We start from the raw sequence: 18,012 nt of genomic DNA on the forward strand, positions 1-18,012 counted from the left end.
CTCTCCCCCAGGCAGCAAACTCCGGGTCTCAATAGTGAAGCCAATGCAGAAGTGCCTTAAACCTGCCTTCTTTCTAATGGCCATCAGGGGGCGACTCTTTGGTTGAAAAAAGAAAAGGAGTCAACGAGAAAAAAAAAAAATCAACTTTTCAGTTGATTTATTTTTGTGAACATGAGTCTATGGTCTCAATCAATAGTTTCGAGTATTCATCATTCAGCATGATGGTCATTTGGTAAATTTTGACCCATTTAGAGTAAAATAGACAAAGCTTTAGAAATTGCCGAACTCGAGGCTTCAAGGCGTCAGTCCACAAACCAAACCAAACCAAATGGTGCAAATTCTTTATAATTTTATATTCCATATAATAACTTAGAAGCTAAAGTTGTCACAGAATAGGAGGTAATCAGTTTGTCTCTGTGTTTTTAGGCAAATAAGCTGTTATGTGTAGTATGTCTTCTGTGTGCTCTGGACTAAATGGGGACATGATGGCAACAGGGTAAATTCACACTGTGGGGAGTTGGGGGGGTCAGTCGGAACACAAGAGCAATTTTTTTGCCCAAAGGCTCCCTAATAGGTTATATATATATAACTACTCCAAAAAGACTAGTGTGTCAGATTCTTTTTTGCCTCCCTTTACCTAGTTTCCACACTTCTACAAAACAACTTCTGATGTTGACCCAAAGCAGCACTTTTCCGTATGGCCAATAAAGATGATGACGAATACGAAGTTGTGAAAAATGGCAAGCTACGATTGGTCAGGGTCCAACTTGTGTACTTCGTCTTCCAGCCACGTCACAGCAACAATTTACGACTCATTAATTGCCTAATCTGAATTAGTTTGCATCACGAAAAGGCAAAAAATCTAGCGCTGGCTTATCCCGGCATTAGTTTTTTGATAGCTGATATCAACCCTCTTCTCTGGCTGCAGCCAAACCGAGGTCAGCCCATTGAGAGTATTTCTGTGTCCGGCCCAAGCATCCTCTGCCATCTGTGAGGCCTACAGTATCCTGTGGCTGTTTGTCACTGTACATCTTGCTGTTGGTGTCCAAGGTCACAACTCCCCCCCCTCTCTTCTGCCCACCCCTCGCTAGAATGGATGACTCCAGGTACACCGGAGGACAGTCATTTGGCTTCGGCCCCACTTCATTCCTCTGTGCCCCTCGAACACAACAGCAAGCGTTTCCACCGTTCCCCCAACAAATGCTACAGCTCATGTATTTTTAATCTTTTGACAGATGCAATTATTCTTTACACGCCATGCTCGTTAATCTTAATGCAGTTATTACTATTCATTGCAGGACGTTTTTCCCCTCCTATTATTTCATTTGAAAGTGTGCGTGTGTGCGTGCTCATTTGTGTGCCGACATTAAGGCCCTCGGTCCAATCAGAGCGGGCCAACGGCAGAGTTAATGAATGCAAGAGGCGAACAAGGAAAGAGGGGGTAGAGAGGGAGGGGCACACGCAGCAGCAGCTCAATATGTGACCTGTTGTATCTGGCTATCATTAACATCTGGTCACATATCAGTTATCCACTTTGCTGTGCCCACTATTGAATACAAATAACGCATCCGACACATTTGTGAGATTCCGGCGCACGATAACGTTCCTCTTTGTTAATGCCAGATAACGCTCCTGTTCAATGGCAACTCGAGTGCAACAGTAAACTCAGAACAGAAATAACTTCTTGATGCAAGTGATTGAAGTGATTTTCTTGCCTTTTATGAAGCCCCTAAGCCGAGATGTCAATCCACTGGAGTGTTTCATTAGCGCTCTATATTTTGATTTGCATGTGACATCTCCCCATGCTGTGCACTGTAACTCCTACCCAGTCTGGGGCTTGAAAGAGGCCTGTTAACAGTGTTTCCCTAACAATGTTTATATCACCTCCGCACGGTTTTGATCAGTGAAGATAAACACGTCCTGATCACTGAATGCTGAAAAACAGTGGCAGCTTCTGCCCGAATTCATTGGTTTCCCAGAGAGGCACCTTAACCCCCTCTCTCTTTTTTTTCCCTTCCTCTCCTCCTCGCCATCTCACTCTGTTCCTTTCTGCTCGAGAGTGCGTGTGTGTGTGTGTGTGTGTGTGTGCGAGTGGCGTTTGAACGTCTGCGTTTGTCGCCACCTCTGTGAGAGCAGCGAGGCCCCGTCGCCAGGGGCGTAGCCCTGAGACTGACGCTCCAGGTGTTTGCTCTTCCTCGCCTCCTCTCAGTGCACACACTCATCCCTCAGGATCCACCCCACTCCCTCTCTCCTTTAGAACACAGCTCCTTTTATCTGAGCGGGGAGCTCACTGAGAGTTTGTGAAGATTCTGATCTGAATACACCCCTCTAAGTATGTATGTGTGTGTGTGTGTGTGTGTGTGTGTGTGTGTGTGTGTGTGTGTGTGTGTGTGTGTGTGTGTGTGTGTGTGTGTGTGTGTGTGTGTGTGTGTGTGTGTGTGTGTGTGTGTGTGTGCGTGTGCGCCATGGCCCTCGGCATGTCTGAGGTGTGTGAGTCTTTATGTATCTGTGTGTGCGTTAGTGGAAATGTTATGGCAATAGTGCTTGCTAGTGGTGACCACCGGTACTGCGGAGCCGAGCACAAACACAAGCATCTTTTTGTCCCATTAGGTTGCACGTCTAAGATGGTTATAAGTGCCTTACATATTCACATCAGATGTTTCCCCTCGGCTATGAGATTATCAGCGCAGAACGCACTGACCTTAGTAATTCAGAGTCATTCAAATGCACAAAGAATAGTTGTCCTTCCTCAACCTTTCATATACTTAAGCGAGCACCAGCGAGCGAGAGAGGCCTGCGAGGCACGACATGCTGCCTTTATTGTAATTTTGCAGCTGAGCACCTACAGTCAGGATGAGAGGGAAGGAGGAGTGTGGCAGTCTGTCGGAGAACGAGGACGTAGTATAAAAGCTGATGGAAAATGAAAGCTCTCTGGGCGGGACGAGATTATGCACAAGTGATTAATAAGAGCAGTAATAAACAAAGGCCCAGGAGATGTTTGAGGTGCTTAATAATGCATTATGTTCATAAAAGAGCTGGGCCTCTCCAACTGATCCCTGTGGAGTAGGAGACCCCAGAGGGACCAGGAGAGTGTGCTCTTAAAAAGAAAGCAACTGTGTGTGTGTGTGTGCAGGAATGTCTGTATGTGTGTGTCTGTGTGTGTGTGTGCCTGAGAGCAGATAAGCTGTAACCATGGGATTCAGAAAAATGAAAGACTATAGACTGATTACTTTTTGACGTTAAGTCATTGTGATTTGTCTTACATTTCTCATAAATAAGAGACTGAAGTTTGGTTCGCATGTCATTGGCACTTCTTCTTCTCACCGTGGCATCTGGTGTTAATTTTAAATGCTACCTAGCTCTGGCTCCACTCTTTGTTGCGATCTTTAAAAATGTCTCGGTATTGATGTCATTCCTTCTCCGTCCTTCAGTCTGTCACACAAAGACATGGAACAGCAACTGAAGAGAACAGGTTAAGAAGTTTCTCTTTCAGCTTTGTTTTGTTCGCACACAAAAGCCGCCGCTTCTCGCAATCACTTCTTTCATTCCACCTATCTTTTTTATTTTAGTATTTTCTCACCCCTTCTCCCACATCAAGGTAAAGCGGCACTTCAGCTTGCTATCTGAATATCAAATGCTCGTTGGTTTTAAAATACAGCCGCAAACAGTAAAGTCATGTTTATGAATTTGTTCCAAGCATTTTTGTTTCTCTAATCGAAACTAATCCTTGACAGGCGGCAAAAAGAAGCAGCAATTTATCCTCCATAAATTGTTTCACTTTACATTTTCTGTGAAGGTGAAAGTAAAGACTTGGTGTTCTCTCAACCTAGTTTTGGTTCCTGACAACAATATTACAGCAGTGTTACTGTTTGTTGCAGCAGCGGCAGAGCGTGTTTATGGACCTTGAAGTCCACTCAGAGGGGAAAAAAACAAGACTGTTTTGAATGAAAAGAAAAAACCTTGGAGCACAGCCTTGTAAATTAATTTGTTCGTGTTGTATGATGGGAACACAGCTGGCCTCATTAACATGCGCACAACAAATAATTATAGCGTTTTTTTTCTCTCTTCAGCCAGCCAATGCTTGGCTAATGGGCTTGCTGGGTTAATTATGTCAGAGCGTAATTACACAGGGCCCAGGGAGACATAATGGTGCACCCTGCTGCGCCCACACCGCCTAATGATGGTGTATCGCTGACAGGGCCAAGACGGACCGCCCCGACACACCTGCTTGTCTTGGCGCACACCACCCTGGTCCACCCCCACCCACCTAGACACACATCCTGAACCTATACGCCGTCCTCCCCGGTGCCACCTGCAGTCAGCCGAGCCGTCCAGCTTCTGACAGGCTTTGGCTCCCGCTTTCTCTGGACTGAAGGCTCACCCAGACACAGAAACTACCCCCCGCTTGGAGATGTGCAATAGCACGGCAACGCAGTGACCACGAGGAAGCAGCTACAGGGTGGCAGCCTCATTATCACTCAGCCAAAGTGATGAAACTCAATATCAATGCGGCTGAGAATGTGCAAAAACAATTAGAACTCACGCCAACAGTTGTTGGCTATTAGAAAACCAGGGTTTATCACAACATGGGTCTTATTTTTGTACTTCTTTTGGTACTTATAACTTCTCAGAATGTCTAACTTTGAGGACACACACACAACAAGCTGCAGAACAGTATGAGAATGAAAACGCCTCCAGTACACCATGCTTACACCATGCTTTATACACAGCATCGGCTCCGCGTAGATACAGACGATTAAAAAGAAATGACATAAGTACAAAACATCCAATATTACAAGCAACTTTTTTATCTCAACACTTCAGCGGGTAAGAAAGGTTGAATCTTAAGGAACTCTACACTACCAACTTTATTCTTCAACTATATTTTTTGATCACAGTCTAGTCCCTCTTTTATCTCTTGATTATTAACGTACTGGGACTGAAACTCAGCACGGGACTTTGAGATGGTGGGGCCTGTCATGTGAGCAAAGTTTTGGCAGCAGTTTTATTTCTAATGCAGTGTTTTGTGGTATAAAGAGAACCTGATGATGCTGAAGACCTTCAACACACTTTCTAATATCCTGCGTCTTCAGTTTGTATCAGCACGCCACCGCTGCACTGAATCCAAACAAGACCAGCCAGGCAAAGAAACACCAGTCACAGTTTGTCACGTTCACCATGAAAGACCTTAACAAAAACATGGATCAGTCCAATTTGGGAGGGGTCGCTCGTCTCCCCCCTCATTATTGAAAGCATTAGAATGGCCCAGTCTGACAGGCAGCGTTCTGCTCTCTGATGCCTGTGGCTGCGAGGGCCAGACTGAGCAAGGACACATACAGTGACTACTGACATCAGAAAAAGAATGGAAACGACCAACCAGTTCGGCCTGAAATTCCAGATAGCCGGTCCGCTGCTGTGGATAACCCAAACTAATTTCATTCGATGGTGTATCTCAACCAAACCAGCCTATTTTCTGATTTGTAAATAAGTCCATATAAATTTATCTTCTAAATTTAAATGAGCAGTCAGACGATTAGACAGACAAATATTGAGAATAGTAAATAAAGGTGAATAGTAAAATGATTTCCTCAAACAGTCTGTTTTAAATCCATCACAGTTTTCAGACTTGTGATTCTTTTTTTACTCCTACTGTACAGTATGGACCGTAGTTGCAATGAGGGATTTGGGTGTGCATATGTTTCAATTTTCCTTCCAAATAAATTAGTTGTAAATCTGTACAAACGTCTGATTGTGTGACTGCTTGAGTCTCTTGCCCCGTTGGACTTTGCTTCAGCATTGTCACCATGTTCCCAGATCTCAGACGTTACTATGAGCGAGTACGATGTGGTTATAACTGATAGAAATTATGACCAAAACTACAATAAATATGACTCAAGTTGTAACAAACCAGAAATATACCTTAATGTCAGGCTCATTTGTTCACAATGACGTTATTGAACCTCACTATGCCTTTCAGCTCTCCTCCTTGTGTTCGCCACAGAAAATGATATATTAAACATCCCGTGATTTATTAGTTAAAACGAGCTGCTGTTGCCCGATCAGTTTTCACGACCTCAGAGCAGATATCCAACCATCTATAATTAAGATAAGGGATGAATTAAAAATTGATCCGTTTATTTTGCCGCGAGAGGGATGTGACTCACCTGATGTACGCAATGCCTCGTTCAGCTGTGTTGTATTTCTTGATTAAAAGGAGTGTGAGCAGTTCGTTAATGCTGAATACTTTCATTCTGGGGTTTATTTGGTGGATTTACCATCAGAGCTGCTCTAAAAAGTGCTTCTTATTAGCTACATCAATTAGCTCTACTTTCCAAAGTTATCAGCAGTCTTTCTGGACTCCCTCAGTAACTGTAGATCCCGGGCCCTTGGAGAGTATTCCTGCTGCTCTTCTTTGACGGGGGTTAATTTTGTATACAGACTTAAGTTCTATCCCTTCACTTTAAATTTGACTTTACTTTCCTCCCCTGCCACTGATTGATAATCCTGGCTTGTCCATGTGTGAGAGATCCCTTACTATAATCTCTGTCCTTTGATCATTAAAAGTTGAAAGGATATATGGGAAAGAGGCTGATAAAGTGATTTCTGTGACAGTGGGTCGATGGAATAGCAGTGCTTTAAGTCATCCTGTTTGTCTTAGAAGAGCTCTGCTCTTAATAGTGATGTCCCTTGTGACTGATGCAATATCTCCACAGCTGGTGTAACAATGAATGCAGACAATGTTTGACTGTAAACGGTCCTGGGAAAAATAGCTCGATCAATTAAATGGCCCAAAATGTTTGTCTGATGAAAATGCAGATATGGCGAGCTGCAATTTAAGGCCAGGATTTCAACAAAATTGCACATTGCAGAAGTTTTTGCCTCTCTGATGAACATTTATTTTTTTTGCTGGCCTGTCGGCTCAGAGTTTGCATTCTGTCTGTGGCATGTGGCAAAGTTTAAACGTCTGTGGCTCCAACTTCTTATGAAAAGTCACTTCAGTCAGTGCCCAAACTGAAGAAGGGATCCAATTGGGTTCCACACAGAAGTCTAAGATGAGTGGATGAAAGCTGTGGGAGAAAAGTTTGTGCAGCAAAGCAGCGATTTTCCTCCTCTTTTAGAGTTTTGAAGGGCTGCGGTGTGTGTGTGTGTGTGTGTGTGTGTGTGTGTGTGTGTGTGTGTGTGTGTGTGTGTGTGTGTGTGTGTGTGTGTGTGTGTGTGTGTGTGTGTGTGTGTGTGTGTGTGTGTGTGTGTGTGTGTGCGTGCGCGTGGCTCTACATCTTGCCTCCCCCCTTGTCAAGGAGCTCCCCTGAGCTTCCCTCTCTGTGCTTTGGCACTAGAAGTCACCTCCTTTGGTGTTCGGCAGGCAGGTACACAACAGGAGCAGCTCTCTCTCTCTGAGCTGTTGAACTTTTCGGGAGGGGAAGAAAGGGAAGGGGAAGATTAAAAACAGCCCTGTGATGTGGAGTGCCGAGCTGCCTCCTGAGAATTCCTGGCATAATAATTTAAATGATCAAATGATACAGAGGAGACTTGTTAGCTGAGAAACAGCCTCCTAGTTGGCCCCATGGGCCCGGTGCTGCCGCGCATGCATTGCAAAACAGCTCCTCTGTTGTGCTAAAGAATCCCGCTTTTTCCCCCTTTTCAGGAGCAGACTTTTTCTACACTTTGCCTAGGTGTATACTTGGGACTTGAGACTCTGTCACATATTCATGGCAATCTTTTTTGTCTTCTTTGCCATTCATCAGCACATGAGAAGACTCATTAGAGTTGATTTCTGTACATGTGAAGGGTACGGCACTTGTGTCATTAGGTCCAGCCTGTGAAAATGTTCAAAGGCGACTGAGTTGGGAAAGTCTAAGAGTCAGTCTTTGGAAAGAAGTCTCAGTGGAATAGTGTGTCTCTGTTGAAACTGCGACGCAGAGAGCTCTGTAGTGCTTTACAGGCAGCGCGCACAGTAAAACAGCTATTTTGCTTCTTCTTCTTTTTTCTTTTTTTTTTTTAAAGATAGTGTTTGAATATCATGTGAATCTTTGGAGCTGTTCCTTCAGAGATTTGTTTGCGTCTGTTCTCACAGATCCAGCACCTGTGCTGGAGGCCTCACACACCCTGGAGGAAAGGCTGCAGCACCTTCACAGTTCGGCCCCAGACAGCGAGGCCCTGGTACGAGAGATCAGCGGGCACTGGAAGAAACACCTGGAGTGCCTTGAAAAGACAGGTCAGGCCAAAATCATCTACATCAAGGAGCAGTCCCACTTGAATGCAATTTCTTTTAATGCAGCACTGAAGTGACTGCTAGTGTGCAGAAAGTGCGGGGAAGTTAATTTAAATGTACCAGGTCTGAGGAAGGCTGTGAATTCTGCCAGCATGTCTGGAGAAATGTGAAAAGTAGTCTGTGAGCAGTTTCATGTAGGAACTTTGGTTGAAAGAAAATAGTCCCTCTAGGAAGCGAAAGCATCTCTAAGGCCAATATCTCCAAGATTAGACAACTCACACCAAAACAATCTTGATACATAAACAGCACTACAGGTGAGAGGAAAATTATGTATTTTTAATTTTGGGGTGAACTGTCATTGTAAGGTTCAAATGTCACATTACTTGTTAGGATCAGATCACTCAGATGATGTTGGAGAACTAATGCCGACATCATCTTCCACACAGATTCATCAGAGGACAGTCCAGCAGTCTCAGGGGCAGCAGTGACAGAGGAGGCCCCAGGATCCAGCTCTCCAGCCTCCCTGATGACGCCCAACAGCACACCGGCCCCCGGGGCCCCAGGCTCCCGCAGCAGAACTACCAGGACCGAGCTGAGAACCGAGGGTGAGAACCAGAACCACTCCCTGCCTTTTACTGACAATCATTATTGATTTACATTAAAGGTTCAGAAGTCATTTTTTTCAATATATCATGACAGCAGTGCATGAGACAGATAAGCTGTGAAAAAAATCTGGTTCCTCTGCCTCCTCTTAATGCTCCTAGAATCCACTTGGCTCAAAGGAAAACAACCAATCAGAGCCGAGGAGGGTCTAACGCAGCTGTCAATCACTACTCGCAAACTCCAATCAAACTGTCAAACCAGGCACCGCTGATCAAATGTGAATCAAGATTCATGTAATGAGAAGGTTTGCTCTGGCCGGAGGGCGGTGCTTGGTTTTGGCTTGATTGTTTCAACATGGCAGCTGGGTCATAAACAGCTGCCTCCTCGGCTCTGATTGGTTGTTTTCCCTCGGGTGTGGTGGATTCTTACAAATGTGACATATCAGGATATAGTGACAGTTTGAGCAAATATGACAAAATTCCTTTTTTTATTCCAGCTACCTACTGCACCTTTTAACCTTGTCAACAAATCCCTACAGTACAGAATAATTTGATTAAGATGTTATTTTTGCTTTAGTATGAAAGAGGGAATGTGTTAAAGTATTGCCAAAGATAACCTTTAAATATTCAAAACCTTTTCCAATTAAAATATTTTCTAAATACATGTTAGTACGGTTTAAGGCAACAATAATACATTTTGAATAATATAAAAATAAATTAGAGGATAATTTGTCTTCTATCTGTAACCCTGTACAATAATGCCTAAATATTCCAATTTAGCTGGTCTTTAGTTTGTAGTGAAATACCTGCAGCGACAGCAACATTGAAAGGTTTTTAAAAACCTATCTTTGTGAACTTTGACACACTTGCTGTTTCTAGTTGGTAATAGGGTGGGATTAACACATTTTATTCTATCACATGGCATTAAGTTGCATGTTCTGTCTTTAAATGTGTGGCCGTGATGTAGAGAAATAACAGGGTTTTTTTTATACAGGGAAGGGGAGGAGAGCGCCAATGCTGGTTTGGCTGACAGACTATCAGAGGCCGAGGAGAAGATCAAGGTTCTGCATTCATGTAAGTGGTTTAAACACTGACACGTACTGTAGCTGTTACATTTAATTTCAACCCGAGCCACTACACGTACGCTTACTGTTGAAACAGAGAGGGCCCTGCTGCTTTGTTGACATAAGTTAAAACTGACACATGTTTTCATCATGTGTAACAGTTTAACATCGTCTTTCAATGAATTCTTTGACTGTTCATGGTGTCCCCACATCGGTAATGTTTGAACTCAGAATGACCTGTACTTTGAAAAGACTAGAGCAGAGCCCATTCAAAGCCTGTTGGTAATGGGCTCATTGCTTGGCTTTCGATATTGCTGCTCGCATTTTTTGTGAAAACTGCTCATCCAAACAACTTCACACACAAGACGGCGCTTCTTTAGGTCATCAGCAACACACCCACTAAGTGTGAAGTCGATCGGCTGAACATTTGTCGAAAAAAATCGAAGGACAGACAAACGCGCACACATTTTAGTAACATATTAATGAATCCAAAAATGATATTGGCAAATTAATTCTGTAATGTAGCTTTAAGGGTCATGGTTCATGTGGTTTTTGTAAGTTAATATCTCACCTCCCCTGCTGTCTGCCTCTCACCAGCTTTGGACACGGCACAGACAGAGCTGCTGGAACTGCGGTGTAAATACAACCAGGAGATGACGAACAAGTAAGAGTCTGCCTCCGACTTTACATTGTGTGTTGACGTTACTGTACCAAGTTTCTGACAAACTTTTACATATGTTAGCCCCTCCCTCATGTTGTGTTGGTTACACACGCTGCCATCCTCTGTGGCCTTCCTCGCTGTTGCTCGTTCTAGCATTTCAAGTGCTGAAGCCGCTCCTCTTTATTTCGCCTACATAAACTCATGTTCAGAGTAGAGCTGAGGAATGCCATTGTAAAGGCAGAGAGAGTGACTCAACCACTAATGCAGGTCGATGAGAGAGGTCTGTGTTTGCCTTCACTGGCAGCTGGGCCATGACAGCCCTCAAGAAGAATTGCTCCATTTAAAGATTGCTTCAGAAAACACTCTACCTTGTCCTGGTCTTTGAGCGCAATGTATCCACCGCACGCCTGAAATGAATCTGAGCCTGTATGAAGGATGTCGATAGACATTCAAAGTAAACACTCCTTTGTTTGGGTTGTGCTCCAGAGCACAGTCAGCCGCTGCTAATGGATTTTCTCCTAGGCTTAATCCATGGTGCAATTGAACTGATGTTTCTAGACCCACTGCCATCCATTTTGTTGGATTGGACACATTTTCAGTTTGGGTTTACCTTTTGGTGGGACGCTGCAGTTTAAAAGACCATCTCTGTTATGCTGTTTGTCACACAGTAGATGTGTGTGTGTGTGTGTGTGTGTGTGTGTGTGTGTGTGTGTGTGTGTGTGTGTGTGTGTGTGTGTGTGTGTGTGTGTGTGTGTGTGTGTGTGTGTGTGTGTGTGTGTGTGCGTCCTGGTCACATTCCTCTGGGTCCGACCCCGGAGCCCCAGCTGCAGTTTTCCCTCCCTGAACCCTGATCCTCCGAACGTCGGGCCGTCCTCTATTACTCTCACTGACTGTTTCCTCAATGTTGATAAGAAAGACAATTTGTCTGCTCGGGCTTGAGTAGCTGAGCAGGTAATCAATACAAAACATTTTCCGTACTGCACAAGTTCATTAAACGTGGAGCTGACACCTGTTAGTGTTTGCTGTCAGCAGGGCGCCATCTATCCTGGCCTTATTGACGGGACCGGGGCATCGCCAAGACCCTCTGAAACCAGGGCTGCACCTCATAACAGTGATAATCATTAATGCTAGGAGTATGTTGGGTTTGAGAAAGTCTCACCATCCAACTGATGTCACTGTAGAAATAGTATTATCTTTTTAGACATAATAATTCCATTTCATCACTATTACACAGGTAATAATGCAGCCTGATGGGAGACAATAAGAGCAGTTAAGCACAAACATGAAAGAGAATGGTTTTTGGCTGAAAGTAGTTTCTTTAAAGTGGATTAAAAAAGTCAGATATGTTCTTTGAACACATTTTTCTTTTTGGTGAAAAGGAAACTACTGTGTCCCGAAACTTGAGAAAAAACCTATGTGCATATTTAAATCAATCACAGCATCCTCGTTAATTCATCCCTATCTACCTTTTGAAAAGCAGGTCCCACGTGTGTAAAATGAAACTGTTGAACTTCAAACAAACCTCATGAATAATCCTGCTGAGATTCTGTTTAAATTAGACTAGCCTGATTGTAGGATGTAAGAGTTCTGAGGATCTGAATCATACGTACTGTACATCTATCAAGACATAGTTACGACTGTGGACACGGGGGTCATTTAATCCGTGCCACTTTCTAAGTATCTGTGATTTCTTATGACCTGTAGAGGACTTCATAATCAACCATTACACACAAATGGCACTTTTTGGATTATATATGTTACTGTGATTGTTTTTGTATTTTATATTTCTTTACCAGAGTAAAATACCAGTATTCCTGGTATTTTGTACAAAGCGTTGAAATCCTGTAGGCTGATACAATTTAAAGAAAGTATAATTGAACAGTTAAATGAACTGATAAATAATAATAAACTGAAAACATGCACTTTTTTGGGAGGCTGGTAAAATGTTTCCTATGGAGGTGTGATAACACTGCAGGAATTTTGACTTATGACCTCAATATTTCCTAAGTCCTGGCTGCAGTTCTGCTGTATGGTACTGAAATGTCAACAAAAGGGCCACTTTATTAGGTACACCTAAAACTAATGCAGTCTCACACAACAGTCCTACACTAAACATTTTAGTTTTTGTTTAAAATAAGAGATGTGTGATTCAACTGTATGGTCACTTTGGAGGCTGTAGTTTGTGGTGCTGTGTAAGTGTACAGTGTTGTACTGTGAGGTTTCTCTAATATTTAATGTACCTTCATTGATATAAATGTGGTGGGTAAAATATTAGAAACACCTCTGTGTTTAACATTAGTATGAGTCTGAGATTATGGCTAAGAGTGGTGTAAGAGGACCTGTTTAACAAGGAAAAAATGTCCTTCATTAATAAAACTTGTGAAAATATAATAGCTGTGAACATGGCTCTGTCATCCTGTGGATATCTGACCGGGTGTGTTTGTTCCAGGGCGGAGGAGGTCGACGCCATCATGGCCAATCTTGAGAAAGCAAACCAGGTGAGTAAAGTCTTCCTCTGCACTCCTCTGATTGAGATGCTCCTTCGTTAAGGTAATCACTCCTGTAATCAAGCCTTGGCTTTAATTAGACACCCTCCGTCCTGCGTCCCCCCCTCCTTCCTCCCTCCTCCCTCCTCCCTCCTTCCTCCCACCTCCACCTCCCCTCCCCTGAGTGTGTGATTAGCGGGTGTAAACCTGAGCCCCCGTCGGTGGGCGCTATGGCAGCACGGCTCCACTCAGCAGAGAAACAGCAGACTGCCGAGCGCGATTGATGCCGGAGCGCCGAACGTCGGGGTTCTTAGTTATCTCAGCGCCTTGATTGCTTCCCATCCTGGTGATACCTCTTTTTCTTCTGCCCCCTTTCTTCTCCCCTCTGCTTTTCCCTCTCGTGCTCTTTTTCCCCCTCTGCTGCTCTCTGCCAGCAGCTCCTAGATAAATGTTCTCAAAATGAATCATTAATTAGCAGGCCGGGTGTGACAGAGCAGGTAAACAGTTTGGGGAATAAAGTGGGCTGACTAAACAACCCCCTCAGCAGAATAAACCGAGCGGCTGCACTCGTCTGCACGGGGCCCTTACTCGGGTTTTCACTCGGCTCCTAAAATCTCAGAGCAAGGGCGCCTCCTTTGATTTATGCATATGCTCTCACCTTGATCATCTCATTAGCCAATTGATGCGGCCGGTGTACGGAAAACGGTAACGCTGTGATGCCATGTCTGTGCACAGAGAGCGGAGAAGGCCCAGAGGGAAGTGGAGAGGCTAAAGGAGCAGATAGCCAGTGGCCAGAGAGCCACCACAGGGAGCTGCCATCCAGCAGAGGGCACCAGCCGGGTAAGAGTCATGTGACTTGATCTGTGATTATTAGATTTTTGAGCACATCTAATTTGTGGTGGAGTGTAACTAAATGAATCTACTCAAGTACTTTACCTTAGTAAAGACTCTTGTACTTTACTTGATAACTTCCATCTTATGCTACTTTGTACTTCTACTTCTCTACATTTCAGAGAAATGATTGTACTTTTACACCAGTATATTTATCTGACATCTGTAGTTTCTTGTTACTTACTACATATTTTACAAACAAAACATATTATCAGTCCTACAATAAGACGACCAGCTCCAGCATTAAAATTCTGCTTACATGTTAATGCATCACTGATGATAATACAATATATGTTGTATAATTATTTAATTTGTCATAATATAATACAAACAGGGGCCATTTTCCTGCATTATGAGTACTTTTACTTTGGAGACTTTAAGGACATTTGGATAATAATGCTTCATAACTTTGCACATAATGGAGTTGTGATAATGTTACTTTTACATAAGTAAAGGGTCTGAATACCTATTCAACTGCTAGGATGCCTGATTTCATGCCTCAGTGCCAGCAACATTTGTGGCAAGAGATATTTCTTTTCTGGTTGTCCGTCCTATTGCCTTTCTCCTGAACGCGATATCTCATGAAAGCCTGGACGGAATGTCTTTATATTGGAACAAGCATCAACTTGGAGTCAAGGATAACCTGATTGAACTCACACAACACATTCTTTTGGCCATGACTAGTAAATTGAAATGCCAATTTTGACAATTTCAGTGTCAGAGTGTCTAACAGGATAAAATTATGTATGACATTTTAGATGGACATGGATATGGGAGGCATACAACCACAAGTCGGCTATTCAAGTCGATTATTTTTTTGGCAGCTTTTAGGATACTATGCATCATTGTTTCTGTCAGTTTGTAGTTTACTTTCTCAGTCAACACTATGTCCACTATGGGGATGTTTGAGTTGCTGTAGGTGGTGCATATTCAAAATACATATTATACAATTATTTTCCACAATGACCCCTCCAGGAACTGCATAGACATATATTCATGTGCAAAAGTAAATAACAGCAACACCCATTGCCCATTACAGGACAAATAAAACACAAGAGAGAAATGTATAAACAAACAAACTGTCAAAATTTTGAATAACGTCCTGAACCTAGCCATTATAATTGTTAACAAACTGAACAAGATTGGTTAACTTATGTTAGTTTTAGGACAAGACAGATTTGTTGTGTACAAATTATCAGACTAAAAAATCAGTGGTGTTAACATGTTGCATCTACCACCTTCTTCTCAGAAACATTTAAATGCAGTATCAATGGTTTCTTGAAGTAAAATTCTCTCACTTTCCAACTGCCTGAATTATATCAACATTTCACTGGCTGGCCTCTCACCTTTTCTCCCCTCCATACTCCATTTATCACTTCTTTTGCTTTGTCTTCTTCTCACCCTGTCAGGAGAAGAGCGAGAAGTGCGAGGTGTTGCCCTCCCAGCTGGAGGCTGCCTTGCTGGCTAAAGATCGCGAAATCCTCCGACTTCTTGAGAACATTCAGCGGCTGCAGTACACGCTACAGGAAGTTCAAGAGACCTCGGCCAATCAGATCCTAGAGCTGGAGCGCCAGCTGGCCTATAAAGCGGAAGCTATCGAGGTGAGTGACTGCAAACATGTGAGAGGTGACAGAACGCGGCGAACACCTCCTCAGTCCTCTGATAACTAATGAGACTCTCATTAACATGAAATAAAACATGCTGCTTCTGTTTTTCCATTCCAGAGATTAGAAGCTAAACTGCAATCCCAGATGGACTATGAAGAGATTAAAACTGAGCTCAGGTAATCATGTTAGTGTAGGCTGAATGTGGAAGTCATTAACAATAATTTGACATTAAGTTACAAAAAATGACTTTCTCTGCACATTTTTCTGTCTGCAGTATCCTAAAGGTCATGAAAATGGCTTCAGCAAACGGCAGCTCATCCCAGGTATGTTTATATTTATATATATATATATATTTTTATGATCCTGCACCATCTCAGTTTTAACCAGACTACAGTCTTCCTCTTAGACCTTTGTCTTCTTCTTAATGTTCTCTTGGTGTCAGCAGTGGAATTGAATGCCTCACCGATCATCATTCATTATAAGGATATCTAGAGCTGCTGTAATTGATTAATCGAAAATTAACAGCTTTTGTTCTTGTGTGTGTTTTTTTGTATGTGTGTACAGAATTCTGCCAAGGCTGCAGAGGCTATTTTGCTGGATAAAGAGGCCTTTCTTCCATCTCACAAATACCTGGTGGATAAGGCCCGAATATTGCACAGCATTGGTAAAATAAATATCTCTCACGTTTGATTTTGTTTTGTATATAAAATCTATTTTAAATAGATAACCAAACAATTCTTAATGAGAAGCAGCAAGTTTCTGAAAACTCCCCTTAACTCAAAGATTGCTTGGTACTCATTTGTCAGTCTCAGTCTATTCTGGAGTCATTGTTTGAATCTTTTTGCATAAACTGAGCCTGCATGATGTACTAGTTTGAGTTTGCAAGGCTAGAAAGAGAGTGAGTGAATTAATTTAAATATCTTGGTGCGCCTCAGTAGCCGAGTGGTTACAGCGTATGCCATATAACAGCAATGTCCAGGGTCAGATTCCAGTAATGGGACGTATGTTGCATGTCATGCCTCTCTCTCCCCTAAAATCTCCTTAATTAATAAAATATCTGCTATTAGCTAGATAATAATTACTAGGTTTGTTTACACTCGTACTAACCACCATGTGTTATATTTGGCCTCAGTCATCGAGCATGTGTTTTCTGTCACCAGATGACGACCATTCTGAGGATGCAGGTAGGGAGACTGGCAGGCCGCCCGGCTCCCACTCGTCCTCCTCAAATGCGGACGGCCGTGCATCCCCCAGCCCCGGCCCCCCCACCCTGGACGGCTCCTCCTCCAGCCAAGATCTACCCCGTCCCTTTTCCGTGTCGCCCTGCTCCGGGGACAGACTGTCAGGAGACCACATCCTTCACAGGCAGCTCCTCTCCCCACACTTTAAAAAGGAGGGCCTCGTGGCTTTTCCCAGCACCCTCTATGCAGCCAAAGTCGCTCTAATGTCAGCCACCCAAGGGTCCGTGGGGTCGGGCAGCGTGGACGCCGGCCTGCCAAGCGACCAGTCAGAAAGCGGCAGCTCGACTGCGGGAGACGACGACCAAGTGGACACGGCGGAGATCGCCTACCAGGTGAAGGAGCAGCTGCTGAAGCATAACATTGGCCAGCGTGTGTTCGGCCACTACGTGCTGGGCCTCTCCCAGGGCTCGGTCAGTGAGATCCTGGCAAGACCCAAACCCTGGAGGAAGCTGACTGTGAAAGGCAAAGAACCTTTCATTAAGATGAAGCAGTTCCTCTCTGATGAACAGAACATCCTAGCACTTAGGACCATCCAGGTCCGACAGAGAGGTGAGTGGGAAAAGAAAGTGACAGAAAATGTATGAAGGTTCAGGTGAGAATGAAAAGGCTCTATTTGTATTTGCAGCCTGAGCAATAATGATGGATTTTAAACAAGTCACCTCTTTAACCATGTTTCCTAAGACCATTGTTTTGGAAGTGTGAATGAGATATCCTTTCTATTCACCCACTACATGCGTTTACAAAGGATGAGTCTGGTGATATTCTATATATTTATTATATTCCCAACAAATCTATGAATGGACCAAAACCAACAATGAATTTATCTGACTAAGAAGTATTGTGTGTGTGGCCAAAAGCTGATATATCTCCTTCCTCTTAGCTTCATTGTTGTCCAAAAACACATAAACGAGCTTCACTGTTGCACTGGATGACAGGTTCCTTCATTGTCATGAAGATGGGCTGTGTAGTTTATTTTGAGTCAATCCCTCATACAACGTCCTGCTGCTGGAAATACTCACTAGAACATCAAATATGCATTCATCCGCCGCTGAATATAGTCCCGAACAAATACAATATTTACTCTTGTTTGAGCAACGGTTAATAAAATCTATAGTGCCCAGCTGTTGGTAGATAACTTAATTAAAGTATATATTTGTGACCCCCTTTTAAAAAAAAAAAAGAAAGAAAATGTACATCTTGAGAAAAAGTATGTACTAGGCTTTGGTCGTTTATTAGTATTTGATGACA

The 18,012-nt window shown here is 43.3% G+C and overlaps 1 protein-coding gene across 1 annotated transcript in view; it reads left to right on the plus strand.

The window, feature by feature from the left end:
* Nucleotides 1-18,012, plus strand: part of cux2b (cut-like homeobox 2b) — a 90,331-nt gene that overhangs the window by 63,008 nt on the left and 9,311 nt on the right. Inside the window, 12 exon segments of the mRNA XM_054611367.1 lie at nucleotides 8,075-8,215; nucleotides 8,659-8,775; nucleotides 8,778-8,817; nucleotides 9,809-9,888; nucleotides 10,476-10,542; nucleotides 12,989-13,037; nucleotides 13,761-13,865; nucleotides 15,326-15,517; nucleotides 15,641-15,699; nucleotides 15,798-15,846; nucleotides 16,088-16,187; nucleotides 16,684-17,313. Coding sequence (XP_054467342.1) covers nucleotides 8,075-8,215; nucleotides 8,659-8,775; nucleotides 8,778-8,817; nucleotides 9,809-9,888; nucleotides 10,476-10,542; nucleotides 12,989-13,037; nucleotides 13,761-13,865; nucleotides 15,326-15,517; nucleotides 15,641-15,699; nucleotides 15,798-15,846; nucleotides 16,088-16,187; nucleotides 16,684-17,313 — 1,629 coding nt within the window.

Source organism: Anoplopoma fimbria, chromosome 13 (genome assembly GCF_027596085.1).
Source record: "Anoplopoma fimbria isolate UVic2021 breed Golden Eagle Sablefish chromosome 13, Afim_UVic_2022, whole genome shotgun sequence".
NCBI lineage: Eukaryota > Metazoa > Chordata > Actinopteri > Perciformes > Anoplopomatidae > Anoplopoma > Anoplopoma fimbria.